The sequence below is a fragment of the Microcaecilia unicolor genome, chromosome 7 (genome assembly GCF_901765095.1).
Source record: "Microcaecilia unicolor chromosome 7, aMicUni1.1, whole genome shotgun sequence".
Lineage (NCBI taxonomy): Eukaryota > Metazoa > Chordata > Amphibia > Gymnophiona > Siphonopidae > Microcaecilia > Microcaecilia unicolor.
The window spans coordinates 242,335,192-242,349,313 of record NC_044037.1 but is presented as its reverse complement, the minus strand read 5'-3'; the positions used below and the strand labels follow the sequence as shown (position 1 = coordinate 242,349,313).

General features: G+C 43.6%; 1 protein-coding gene across 1 annotated transcript in view; it reads right to left on the bottom strand.

Annotated features, from left to right (window-relative positions):
• Window positions 1-14,122, bottom strand: part of PLA2R1 (phospholipase A2 receptor 1) — a 220,083-nt gene that overhangs the window by 78,101 nt on the left and 127,860 nt on the right. The window contains 1 exon segment of the mRNA XM_030210858.1: window positions 5,145-5,249. Coding sequence (XP_030066718.1) covers window positions 5,145-5,249 — 105 coding nt within the window.

Sequence of the window (14,122 nt, the reverse complement as noted above, 5' to 3'; positions counted from 1 at the left end):
GCAAGGGGGCATGGACCTGGGAGGGGCATGGGTGGGCAGGAGCGTGCCTAGCACTTACACGTGCGGGTTATAGAATCCTAGCAGTTAGGTGCGAGTATTTACACCAGTCCTAGTGCTCATGCCTATAGTTAGGTGTTTAACTTAGGATTTATGCTAGCATTCTATAATGACAATTACATGCATAATTGCTGATACAGAATTTGTGCTTAGTGTGCATCCTCCCAGCGCCTAACTTTATGTGACCTTTTGAGAATTACCCCTCTGAAGGCAATTCTATAACTGGGGGCCTTGAGGTAGGCACGTCAATATCAAGCACCCAACACCAATTCCATAACAGCAACTATGCACCAAGATGCCATTATAGAATATCAGGGTAAGCAGTGGCTTCCCCATGTCTATCTTAATAGTGGACTATGGACTTTTCCTCCAGGAACATGTCCAAATCTTTTTAAACTCAGAGGTAGTAACCACCATTACCATATCCTATGACAGTGAGTTCCAGAGTTTGACAAAACAGTGAGTCTGTAAGTCTGTAAACTGTATTATTTCTTGAAGTGTATTTCTGTAGTTTGGCCAGCAGGTGGTGCATGTTTTATGTTTAAAGCTGTTATAGAGAAATGACTGTTCCTTCTTTAGTTTAACACAAAGAAGAAGTAACCTGCAGTGAAGTGGCCAGATACTTTAACAATTTTTGTTCTGGGCTCTGATTGGCCCAGGAGCTCACATTCAGTCTGGAAATACTGGATTTTTCTCCAGTCTCAGTTTGGAAGAAGAGAGAGAAAGACTTCTTTACAGAGACCCTGTGAGCAGTTATATTTTCAGGTTCACTGCACCTAAATGTTCCATGATGTGTGTGTGTGTGTGCTGCTATAATATTCTATAAGTTACGTGCCTTAGGGGTAGACATGCCCATGTCCTTCCCATGCTCATCCGATGTGTATGCTCCCTTGCAGTTACACGCTAATGCACTTACATGTTATTTTAACTAAACAGTGCATACAGCACTTATGCGCGCAGTTACAGAATTACCCTTTATTATATATGCAATTACATAAGCATCCATTTTCTCGCATAAAACATGGCTTTAAGAGCCACCATGTCCTCTGGATAGTGTTTTTCAATGAAACCACAGATTTCTCTAATAACAAGCTTTTACAGTTTGTGGGGTGGGTTTTGCCATATTGTCTGTTGCTATTTTCATAATGATGGTCCTTTTCTATAGATGCAAAGTGGTGTTTGCTTTCTGTGCTCACTTCTGAGTTGGAGAAAAGTCAAATAATTTGGAACGCTTAAATAGCAGTCCTAACTTTGTCCTGTTAGCTATGTAGATACAATACAGAATAGCTTCTTAGTGCCATGAAAGCTCCAGATATTCAGTGCTGATGCACTGATTAGGGCTCGGTCTAATTTAGGCAGGTGGTGGTCAGCATTTAAAGAAATGTAGATTGATGTTTGCTGAACATTGCCCCCTATGTTTTCATAAAGACAGATCAACAGACACATTGGTATTCACTCCTTAGAAAGGTCAAACAATGGCTCTTGACAAGTCCTTCATATTCATTCCAGTAATAGTACTTAGTAAAAAGACCTATGATGGAATGTCCTGGATTCCACCATTTTTCAAAGAAAGAACTGAAAAATTATTCTCATAGAAAATAATGGGAGCTATTTAGAGGGAAAAAAGGGGGGGGATAGGGAGAAAAACGTAACCATCTTTCACCAAGGATGCTTGTTTTTACATTGAGAATGTCTCTCCAGTAGTGTGCACCTAGGAGTGAAGGGTTAGGACAACTGCTGTGGCTGGATATTCAATCATTAGGAATGCAGACAGCAGGGTGGACGGTGAGCTGAAGATCACTTAGGACTTGCCAACCTTTATGAAGGTGCTGGACCTCACATGTTATCAAGACAGGATTTTAAATAATACTGGGGAAGAACCAGCTGTCTTGGAACATGTGGGTCCATGGGAAACCTTCTTTGATGGTGGTGATTCAGAGCAACTAAAGCATATTAATTAAGTTTGGAATGTATAATATATCATACTGACAAACTCAAGAAAATAACCAGGACTGGATGGTATTCATGCTAGAATCCTGAAAAAGCTCAAACATGAAACTGCTAACCTGTTACTGGAAATTTTTATCTTGTTGTTTAAAATGGACATGATAGCTAAGGACTGGAGAGTAGCCTATACGTGCAATGTTTTTTTTTTTTTTTTAAGCCTCCAGGGTTGATCCTGAAAGTGCAGACTGGTAAGTCCAAAGTCAATGCCAGACAAAATGACTGAAGCTATACCAAAAATAAAATTACTGAGCAAATTGGCACAGTTAATGGGAATAAGTCAGCATGGGCTTGGCAAAGGCAAGTCTTGTCTTACCAATTTATTAGATATTTTGAGGGTATAAACAAAACTTGATAATGGTGAGCCAGTTGATATAGAGGGTAATTTTATAAAGACATTTTCAAGCATATGACACGTACTTTTATATGTCTCATGTGCAGACATTTTTGGGGGCAGGTTTGGGCAGACCGTGGATGGAATTCCGTTTATGCACACACTTTACACATGAAGAATTATGCTTGTTCCTTTCGGCAGTTGACAGAAAATTATTCAAAGTTATTAAAATGGCAGAGGTTTGTAAGGACTTGCAAAATGCTGGGTCCTGAGTTAGCAATCGCCACCTACAAAAAAGATCTTGGAGTCACTGTGGACAATATGTCGAAAATTTTCAGCACAGTGTGCAGCACCTGCCAAAATGGAAATATTTATTTCCTTATATATGGTCTGTAAGCCTGAAAGCTATCAGAAAGGTGTACATTCAGGTGTAGTAGGTATTTTTCTGTCTCTGGCAGGTTCACAATCTAAGGGGTTCGTTTTAACTAAGCCACAGTAAAAAAGTGATCTGCGGTATTGTAGGCCCATGTTTGGGGTGCTTGCTGGGCCAGTTTTTACCACGTTTGCAAAAAAGGGCTTTTTAAAATGGGACGGGAAAAGGGCATGCCATAAAAACTGAAACCACCCGCGCGCCTAAAACCGCCTGAGTCTTTAACGCCACCCATTGATCTAGCGGTCGATTACCACCAGAAATGGGGTGTGTGGAGAAATAAATAAATAAAATCATCCAGGTATTAAGGTGCGCTCGTCAAATCTGAAATTAGTGCCAGGGGTGTGGTAGCCTGGCGGTAGTCTCATTTTGGCGCACAGCTGCACGTGCATAGAGCCTAACGCACCTTTGTAAAGAGCTCCTAGTTTGTACCTGAGGCAATGGACGATTAAGTGACTTACAATGTTTGGGGTTATTCGAATGGGAATGTCTGTCTGAATGCATTGATGTGTTTGGCTTAAACTATGCTACTTGCTGGTGGAAAATCGAGGTCCCAGGCACCTGAAGATGCTGTATGTTAAAGTCAGTACCTTGAGGAACCCAACCTAACGGTGCATAAAAGTGGAAAAACCTGCAGTGGCACCATTTTTAATGTGCAACCAGGGACACATTAAACCACCCCTCCCGTGCCACTTCCCTCTTGTGTGGGACTACAAATTTTAAGGTGGTTTCTGACACTGTAAGGGAGTATCCATAAGGGGAAGTGGCAGCGTCTGACTCCCTCACAAGCACAGCATTCTGTAAGTTACATGTGAAAATGCGGTACCTGCTCATGCCCTCCCATTATGTATATCTCCTTGCAATTACACGCTAAATGTGTTGTGCCAATGTTATAGAATACTGCTGAGTGTGCAGCTAGCACTTATGTGGAACTGTTTACAGTTACATGCTTAAGTGCTGCTATTCTATAACTTACATGCACAACTGGCACCTAATTTTAGGCATTAACCCCGGGATTCTACATATTGTTCCTCAAAGTGTATTCCATAACAATGTGCATAACTTAGTTAACAAGCTAATCAGCGCTGATAGTTGGATGTTAACAAGCCATTAGCACTAATTGGCATTAATTAGAATTTATGTGTACTACTTGCTAAGGTATTCTGTAACGTGGTGCACGTAAATTCTATTTCGCATAGTTGAAAAGTAGGCGTGGTTATGCGAATGGAATGGGTGGGTCAGGGGTGTTTTCTAAAATCTACGCACGTTGTTATAGAATAGACCCATTCTGCTGTTAATTTAGGCGTCGGGATTACACCAGCTTTTAGTTGGTGTAATTGACCGCAACTAAGTGTAGTCACGTGGAGTAGCACTTGGCGTATTCTATAACATACACCTAAAAGCATACTTTATAGAATACGCTTTCATTTCTGCGTGGAAATCGAGGCGCGATATATATAGAATGTACGGGTTTATTACTCAGGTACTCCCTCCTTCCTAAGTGGTTCACTTATCCCTTACTCCCCAGCACAATCATTGGCTAATCACGGAACAACTTACTGCTTATACTGCCACAAATTAATAATCAATTTGAGTCAGCTAGATGCAGTGCTTTCACAGTAGTGGACCCATCCCTTTGGAAACAGTGCTGTCACCCAGTCCTTGAGACACACCCAGCCAATCACATTTTTGGATACCCACAATAAATATGCATGAGAGAAATCTGTATGCATAACTCTACTGTAGGCAAATCTATCCCATACATATTCAATGAGAATAAAATGGTCCTCCGGTCCACCCTAATTACTGGGCCACTTCACCCATGCATCAGTTGGATAATGTACCTAGCACTCACAGTGAATGCATCAGGAAATTCCTAAATCCACAGAGAGATAAAAATGCAGGGCCTGAAGAGAGGATGTCATCAACATCATAGCCCCCAAATTAAATATATAGAGATTCAAAGCATTTGATATTACCAATACCAAAATATATTTTTCTTTGTAGCATGTGATGATCCAGAAAGGAAACTGCAACCTAAAAGAAACCTAGATTATCAAAAGTAAACTTTGGGCTCTGTTTACTAAGCTGCACTGTAGACACACTAACTTTTTAGTGCATGTTAAAAATTAGCACATGCTAATGCTAGAAACACCCATATATTCCTACAGGTGTCTCTAGTATTAGAGCGCACTAATTTTTAGCACACGCTAAAAGTTAGTGTGCCTACAGCACGGCTTAGTAAACAGGGCCCTTTCTTGTTTTTTGATAACTATGCAGATGATACAGTAGTTTTATTGGCCTGAAATAAAAACTGACCTGTTTTGGGCTGAAATGTAGGCACATCTGGCCTCCTGCATGGCCTGTTTTTTCTGTTGTCCATTATTCCAGTTCTGATATATTAGGGGTGAACCATCTCTCCAGCTGAAATGTGAGAAATATGTTAGCTTTCTACAGAGCAGACTATATTATCTTTCTGGCAATATTTTGCATGCAAAATAAATGGAAAGGAGAGAAAGCGAAAGTATTAATTTGTGGTGCACTGCCATGAGGAAGGGCCCTGGATTGATCCTTAATTAGGAAACAAGTGAAGCAGATCAGTAGTAGGTACAAATAAAATCTTTATTGTAGAATTACAACCCAATAAAATGCCCAACATAGGCTGCGTTTCGCCCAAAAGGGCTACATCGGGATGGCTGTGCGATGCCTCCTCCTCTTGCTGCTGCTATCAGGGTCAGGGCTGAGCGCCCCCTCCCTCACTGCACCAGTTGGCCAGTGACTAGGAAACTGGGACAATAAAATGCAGTACTTTTCCTCACAGCTCTCTCTGTAGCTATGATGCTGTGGCAACCCCTCACCCTCCGACAAAATCAGAAATATAAAAAGGAAACACTCTAAAAACCATAAAAAACACTGTCAAACACATTAGCAGATCCTCAAATTATTTAGACAAATATATCTTCAAACTCTTTCTAAAAGAAAAATAAGAGGAAACCAACCTAAGCTCTAATGGGTGTTCATTCCAGATTGAAGCTTGAAAGAACTGAAAAAGTAGGCTTCTAAATGACGGGTATATTTTACTCCCAAGGAGAAGGGTGAAAAGCATACAATGATGTTTTAAAAAGGAATGAGACTAATTTGACTAATCAAAAAGCAGGGAGCAAGGCCATTAATAGCTTTATGACGTAAGCACAAAATCATAAAATGGACTCTAGCCATCACCGGGAGCCAATGTAAGGAATAAGTAAAAGGGTAGCTCTATCATATCTTTTCCGATGGTAAATCAGCTTGGCAGCTGCATTCTGTAATGATTGCAATTTGGATGTTAACTTCTGAGGAGTAAAATGTTGGATGATGGCGTCTACTATATGGACCCGACCCTGATGCAGCTACTGCAAAACATGCCTGCATGTCGGCCAGAGGTCCTGGTGGACATTACTAAATGCTAAAAACGAAGTTCAAATAATAAAATATAAAAAAAAGATTAAATATTTAAGTTAAGAATGAATAAAGGTATACTGAATCGAGACAATTAATAAAAGGACCCATGAAGAGCCAATGGCATGTCAAGAGTTAAGAGCAAATGGGTCTCTTGACATATGAATCGCCACCACACTCGTTGTGCTGCTGAAGTCCTTAAATTAGTTTAAATACAAAAGAAGAAAAAAAGAAGAAAAGACTGTTTGCGTATATTTTATGATTTTGAAATGGTATATGGAAAGATGTTATACTGAGAATATTGGAGGCGCTGGGCATTCTGATTTAATTAGATGGTTTAATACTGCCCCTGCCAAGTGAAATATAAGCTAAGCTTTATTGAGTTCTTATTTGGAACAGGAACGCGATGTCCAGTTAGCTGAAAATTTATAACCCTAAAATTATGGTAAAACTGTGTTGTTCCTGATGAAGCCTGAAAGGGTGAAACGTCTGGGCCCGTTGAATACAGTTGAAATGTGGGGTTCTCAAGCCAACAATGAGAAAAGCTAAGTGTATTTATGCTATGTTGCAGCTTGGAAAGATTCATACTCTTAAATGTCTTGGAGTATTGGTTCTATTTTTGAACAGTTTTGATCGTGAACAGGTGGCAGAATTTACCCCATGAAAGAGATGAGATCATGGACACAAAATCTTATATAGATGTCAGTGTCTTGATGATCAGACCCTGGTGAAAACCTTGGTTTCTGAGGGTATTTCTCACTTGTTTAGTATTGTTCACTTATACAACCCTTTGAGATTGTGGTTGGCTGTTTTTTTGGTGGTATTAGATTACTAAAGGAGATTAACAGCCCATACTGTTGTCTTGTATAACTGGTAAGTTGCAGACCTACCAGGGAGGAGTGGCCTAGTGGTTAGGGTGGTGGACTTTGGTCCTGGGGAACTGAGGAACTGAGTTTGATTTCCACTTCAGGCACAGGCAGCTCCTGTGACTCTGGGCAAGTCACTTAACCCTCCATTGCCCCATGTAGCTGCATTGAGCCTGCCAATGAGTGGGGAAGTGCGGGGTACAAATGTAAAAAAAAAAAAAAAAAAAAACTCCATCAATTTAGAAAGTAAAGGAGCAGTGGCAATATGCCTAAAACTAGGATCCAGCCCATTTGCCTTGGGTATAGGAGTCGGTAAAATATGACCCATGTTGTCTGAATAGTTCCTGATCCTAAAATTGAGTTAATAAGGTTGTCCAATAAACAACCAAAAAGGGGCTTCCCTTCAAAAACACCACAGGACAATTACCAGGGAGATGAGGATTTTACTAGCTTAGATACCTGAGATTGTATTGTTAGAATGAACCTTCCTAAAACTGAGTCCAAAACCTATCTGCCGGCACATTATCTACAACATCTTGACTTCCCTCATATAAATCATTTACTGGGATGTTATGGATCAGCATTTGCAGCCTCTGGTGGAAGCAAGAGGCACAATCATTGCATAAATGTGAGAAGATACAGGATCTATAATTGCAAGATTCCAGCAGCTGCCCTCTGCATGGACCCAGGACAAGAACTTTAATGCAATCACTGATCTTAGTAAGGAATAAAGGCTAATAAATAAATAAAACAACAACAACAACAAACCCCCCCAATAATTTTTAATAAAAACAAACAACCAAAAAACAAAAATGACTAATACTTTGGACTAGCTTTCAGGAGATAAAATGTCTTTCCTAGATCAGCAATGAATGAGGAAAAGATAACACTAAATAAAATAAGTGAATGAAAAATGCATTCTAATGATAGTCTTAAGGGAAAAGGGAGGAGGGAGGAGAGGATGAACTCAGTTAAGAGGAGGCAAAGTTAAGGGAAAATAAAGTCCCCACTAGATGCATATAAGGCTTATGATCCCAACCCTGGTTTCACCAGATCTGGAAGTACAATGGAGTAGGAAGAACCTGCTGGGTCAGGTTTCCTCTCCCTCAACAGTAACAGGTTTCACTTGGAGTATGTCTTGTTTTTTACTGAGGGAATACTTTAGTGCGTTGCTTTCTCTTTGTGTTCTCTGTTACAGGAATGGTAAAAAACATTACGACATAAAAAAAGTCAAGTGCAAAAAGGAGGAAAGCCCACAATTAAATGGTCAGGACCATAAGTACATAGTATTGCCATACTGGGAAAGACCAAATGGTATACAGGTATACATTAATCTGCAAGTAATTTCATAACAGAGTGTGTAAATATATTTCTAAAAAAAAAAGCACCAATTAAGCCCAGTTTGTATATGCAACATCAATGTCTCTGAGTGAACAGATGTATTACACACCAGAATTCTGCTTTAACTTAAACTACACCTCCATAACACCTACACATTGTGTTCCACCTATCCATGTGCCCTCATTTTTATGCATGTATGTATACACATGTACAATTTTCTATAAGCCATTTTCTGCTTGTAAAACAATATCCCCATTCATTCATATAGAAAAAATAGCAACCAAATCCTGAGTAAAGAATAGCATTAGATCTACTCTTCAAATGAAAGCACAAACAGCTTATTCAAAATTACTTTTTATAAATCTGAGAAATCTATTTTATACTTATTTTGAAATATATTGTTCACACCCCCACACTCTTGAGTGTGATGTATAAGATGGCGGTGTTCCAACAGCTTGATGGTTGTAGTCGTGGCAGCCTTGTTGGAACACCTGACACCAAGAATGAGGAGTGAGAACAATAACTAACCACGTCACTCAGCCCCTCAGGCCCAGTGAGGAAATGAAACTAAATTTGAGCATACTTGCTTGCTTGAGCGTACAACCCAGACAGCAACAGGTTTCTTATCAATAACAAAGTAACATTTATTAGTACCCCTTTTTCAGTGAAATAGACAAAATAATTTTAATGCAATTAAGAATTGTACAACAAACCCAACCGTTAACTCTACAAATACTTTTTTTTTCCTTTCCAGAAGTTCACACCGCTGCATCAGATTAAAGGAGTCAGATAAGTATTACATTTCTTTTTCTTTAGTTCTGTTCCCCTTTTAAACTTTTCTTAATACCCCTTTTGTTAACTTTCTTTCTGAATTTGATACTTTGTGTCAACTTTTATGTTTTTCAGGAGATGTCTCCACTCACTTTTTACAGGAACAGGTAAGTGTTTTATTTATTTTCTTTCTCTTTTCCTTTCCCTTCACAGGTAAGTCTCTCCCACTTTTCCCTTATCCTTTACCCCAGTCCCGTTTTTCCCCCACAGTCACTTAGCTGTCGATGCTTCAGGCTTCTTTTTCTCCCAAAACGTGCCAGCGAAATCTTTCTTGTGTCGGGGCCCTTGCAGTCGTCTTCAGAAGAATGTATGCACGACTCTTCTTCCTAAACCTTTCCTTAAATTTAAAGTAAATGGAAGCAAGACCCTATCTACTCTGTTTAAACCAATAAGGATTCTGCACTTCAGGGAAGCAAATGTTTTTTTTTTTCTCCACTGTGGCCTTCTAGCTGAAGAAATAAAGTAATTTCAAATTCCCTCTCTGTCAGATCCTTTCCTTCTTTACCTAAACTTTTTTTTATTCCCTAACTAGCACTAACACAGGTGTGTTTAGCAGTCTTCTTCTTTCACCATTTATTCACAACACATATCCTCATTCCACATTCCATTCAATTTAAACCTAAGCTGTGCCCTATTAACCCACTACTTACCCCCTTTATGCTTAACTCTTGCTTAACTACACTATTTCCTAAACAATCCTTTCTAGAACCCTTCCCCTGTTTCCTTTATAATTAGCCCCTTAACCCCCAAAATCCCACTAAAACACCCTCAAAATCTTCTCTTTTAACCTGTAACCTTCCCTCTAAAACCTTAACCAATTTCACAGTAAATCTCTCAAATTAAAACTCTCAAACACCATACAATTCTCCATATCACCAACTACACCTCCTCTCTCTCAGACTGTCCAACACACTCTCACCAACTGCCTGCAACCACCGTTCCCTAGGAGACCAGCTTGGCTTGCCATTCCGAGGTCCACTCAGCCAATCACCAACCCTTTTCAACATTCCGAATTGGCTGAGCTGACCTGCGGAATGTTGGGCAGCACTGCTCCAGCTCCATTTTAAAACTACTTTTCCCATTGAAAATAATGGAAATCATATATTTTTGCCAAAAATTACCCGAAAAATTATCAGAAATACGTCTAACCTCCAACCAAAAATCCAACCCCACATTCCCTACACACCCCTAATTTCCATTTTAAAAAATCCAAATTCCGCCCCTAAATAACCTATCCTAAACCTTTCTCAAAATCCCAAATCCAATCAAAAATATCCCAAAAATTTCTAAATCCCCTCCCAGACTGTCACGTCTGTGGCCGTGACCACCCTCTTACTTACCCTGTTTCTGGGAGTCAGTGGCTGGCTGGCTTCTGCTGTCTCTGTGTCTGTCTCTGTCTTAGTTTCTCTCTGGCTCTGTGTGCTGATTGCCCTACTGAATCTCACCTGTGTGGGCTTTGCCTCTTCCAAGATGGCTGCCGCTTCCTCCTCCTTGCCAGTATCCAAGATGGCTCCCGCTGTTCCTTCCTATGGGATGACTGCTTTGTGTGTCAAGCCTCTGTTGGTTGCAAGGTGATTGCTGCAGCTGTGGCTCTGGTGTTGATGAGCTTTATTAGTGACTTGGAGACTACAGTCCTGGCCTTTGCATTGCCATTTCCTCGGCAGTGCCTTAGGTCCCGAGGTTAGTGTGCTGTTAGCACTGTTTGCTTTCCTTGTCTTGTGCTCTGTGGGTTTTCAGCCCTTCTGTGTTATTTGCTCTGTGGGCTTCCTACCCTTCTGTGTTTATTGCTTTGTGGGTTTCCAGCCCTTCTGTGTTTATTGCTCTGTGGGGTTCCAGCCCTTCTGTGTTTATTGCTCTGTGGGTTTTCTGCCCTTCTGTGTGTATTGCTTTGCGGGTTTCCAGCCCTTCTGGGTTATTGCTCTGTGGGTTTCCAGTCCTTCTGTGACCATTGCTTTGAACCTGCCTACTGCCAGAACCCGGACATTCCCTGCCTGTCTGCCTTGCCATCGCCTAGGGGCCAGGGGGCACTACTGGACCTTCATTCCTGCTGTACCCGCTTGCAAGCTCCAGTTCCGGGTCTTCCCGTAAGTCCTATCGGCTGCCAGAACCTGAGGGCTCAACCCGAGGGGGAAGGCGGTCAAGTGTAGGTGAAGCCTAGGTCCAGTGGGTTCCAGTCCAGCGGGTTTCACTCCTGTTTGTTCCAGTCCAGTGGGGCCACTCCAGTGTGTCCAGTCCTGCGGGCTCCACTCCAGTGCGCACCCGTCCGGTGCGTTCCAGTTCTGAGTATTCCTGTGTAGAACTCCAGTCCGGGGTTTCAGTCCAGTCTTGTCTCATCTCTACCTTGTAGGTGATCTTGCCTGCCACTGCCGCTCCACGGTAGTGGCCCAAGGACTCACGAAACCAGTGCTCCCGGGGAAGAAGCCTGACAGTGTGCCAAGGTCCTCGTGCACGCGACAGAAATGCAAAGGCCATGAGTCCGGCAAGATCATCACTCCCAGTGGGCTGCCTGCCCATGAGTTCGTTCCCTGTGGACAATCCGGGTGCAGTTTCTGATTTTGACTCTGATCCTTATGTCAGCCCAGTTTCTTTTTTGGGTCCTTTTATGACGCTTCGGGAGTACCGAGATAAACTTTTGTCTGATCCAGCCCTGAAGGCTACTCCTGAAGCAGCAGCTGAAAGGAAGCGTCTCTGGTGGCGTCTGGTCCGCCATAGCCCAGTTTCTGACATGAATCCTGCTATCTCGCTCTGTGAGTACCGCCTCAGACTTCTGGAGGAGCCAGCTCTGCGGGATACTCCTGAAGCTGAGGCCGAAGGAAGACGCCGGGGAATTCCTCCGCTCAGGTCTCCTCAGCAGAGCAGCCTGCGGTACCATAGCGGGTTAGTTCCTATTCGGGATTCCAGTCCACCGGCGCTGAGTCCAGTCCAAGGAGAGTTTCAAGTGGAGTCTTCAAATCCTGTTCGAGTGAAGCCGCCAGTTAAGCCTCTGAGTTCGTTCCGAGGGACGGTCCTGACCAGGTCTCTGAGGTCAGGCCGAGTGAGGCGTCGGACCAAGCCCCTGACCCCAGTTCAAGTAGCGCTGCCTCCTAAGTCACTGAGTCCAGTCCAGGGGATGCTTCATACTGAACCTCCAATTCAAGTCCAAGTAACGATGCCACTTAAGGCTCTGAGTCCAGTCCGAGGGAGGCTTTCGATGGAGCCTCGGATTCCTGTTCGAGTGGTGCTCCAGGTCGAGCCTCCAGTCCTCGTTCAACTGGCACGCCCTCTGAAACCTCTGAGTCCAGTCCGTGGGGTGCTTCTGACGGAGCCTCAGATTCCTATGCAAGTGGCGCTCCAGGTCGAGCCTCCAGTCCTCGTTCAAGTGGCACGCCCTTTGAAGTCTCCGAGTCCAGTCCGAGGGAAGCCTTCAATGGAGCCTCAGATTCCTGTGCAAGTGGCGCTTCGGGTCAAGTCTCCGGTTCTTGTTCAAGTGACCCGTCCAGTCAAGCCATTGAGTCCAGTTCGAGGGGGGCTTCTAACCAAGCCTCTGAGGCCAGTCTACAGGGTGGTTCAGGTGGCACCTCCGTTTCCAGTCCAGAGGGCACCTCCTATCAAGCTCCTAAGGCCAGTTCGAGTGGTGCTTCAGACCGAGCCTCAGTTAAAGTCCAGTTCGCGGGGCGCTCCCAGCCAAGCTCCTGAGTCCAGTTTGAGGGGCCCTGCCAGTCAAGCTTCTGATTCCAGTCCGGGTCCCAGTCCCGGTTCAACTTCTGTTCCAAGTTCCAGTTCCAGCCAAGATGCTGACCCTGCTCCTAGCTCCAGTTCCAGCCAAGATGCTGAGTCTGTTCCAAGTTCCAGTTCCAGCCAAGATGCTGACCCTGCTCCGAGCTCCAGTTCCAGCCAAAATGCTGAGTTAGTTCCAAGTTCCAGTTCCAGCCAAGATGCTGACCCTGCTCCGAGCTCCAGTTCCAGCCAAGATGCTGAGTCCGTTCCTAGTTCCACTTCCAGCCAAGATGCTGACCCTGCTCCGAGCTCCAGTTCCAGCCAAGATGCTGAGTCCGTTCCTAGTTCCACTTCCAGCCAAGATGCTGAGCCTGCTCTGAGTTCCAGTTCCAGTCAAGCTCCTGACGCACGCCTGGGTTCCAGTCCCGGTTTGCTTCTTGACTCTAGTCCGGGTCCCAGTCCCGGTTTGCTTCCTGAGTTCAGTCTGGGTTCCCTCAGAGAAGGGTTCCTTTTTGAACATGGTTCCTCTTGATGCATCCAAGTTCCTGAGTTGGCCCAGCGGTGATTGGAAGGAGCCTCCTGTTGACAAGTTCCGCTCCTGTCTGCCAGTTTTGAACTTCTTTGTGACTTCCAGTCCAGTGATCCATGTCTGGGGGTTGACACCGATCAGAAGGTTTCACCACAGTTACCCCTGGACACCTGACCTCCTCAGGGAGACCGAGAGAGGGGTCTTGAGGAGGGGGTACTGTCACGTCTGTGGCCGTGACCACCCTCTTACTTACCCTGTTTCTGGGAGTCAGTGGCTGTGCTGGCTTCTGCTTGTCTCTGTGTCTGTCTCTGTCTTAGTTTCTCTCTGGCTCTGTGTGCTGATTGCCCTACTGAATCTCACCTGTGTGGGCTTTGCCTCTTCCAAGATGGCTGCCGCTTCCTCCTCCTTGCCAGTATCCAAGATGGCTCCCGCTGTTCCTTCCTATGGGATGACTGCTTTGTGTGTCAAGCCTCTGTTTGGTTGCAAGGTGATTGCTGCAGCTGTGGCTCTGGTGTTGATGAGCTTTATTAGTGACTTGGAGACTACAGTCCTGGCCTTTGCATTGCCATTTCCTCGGCAGTGCCTTAGGTCCCGAG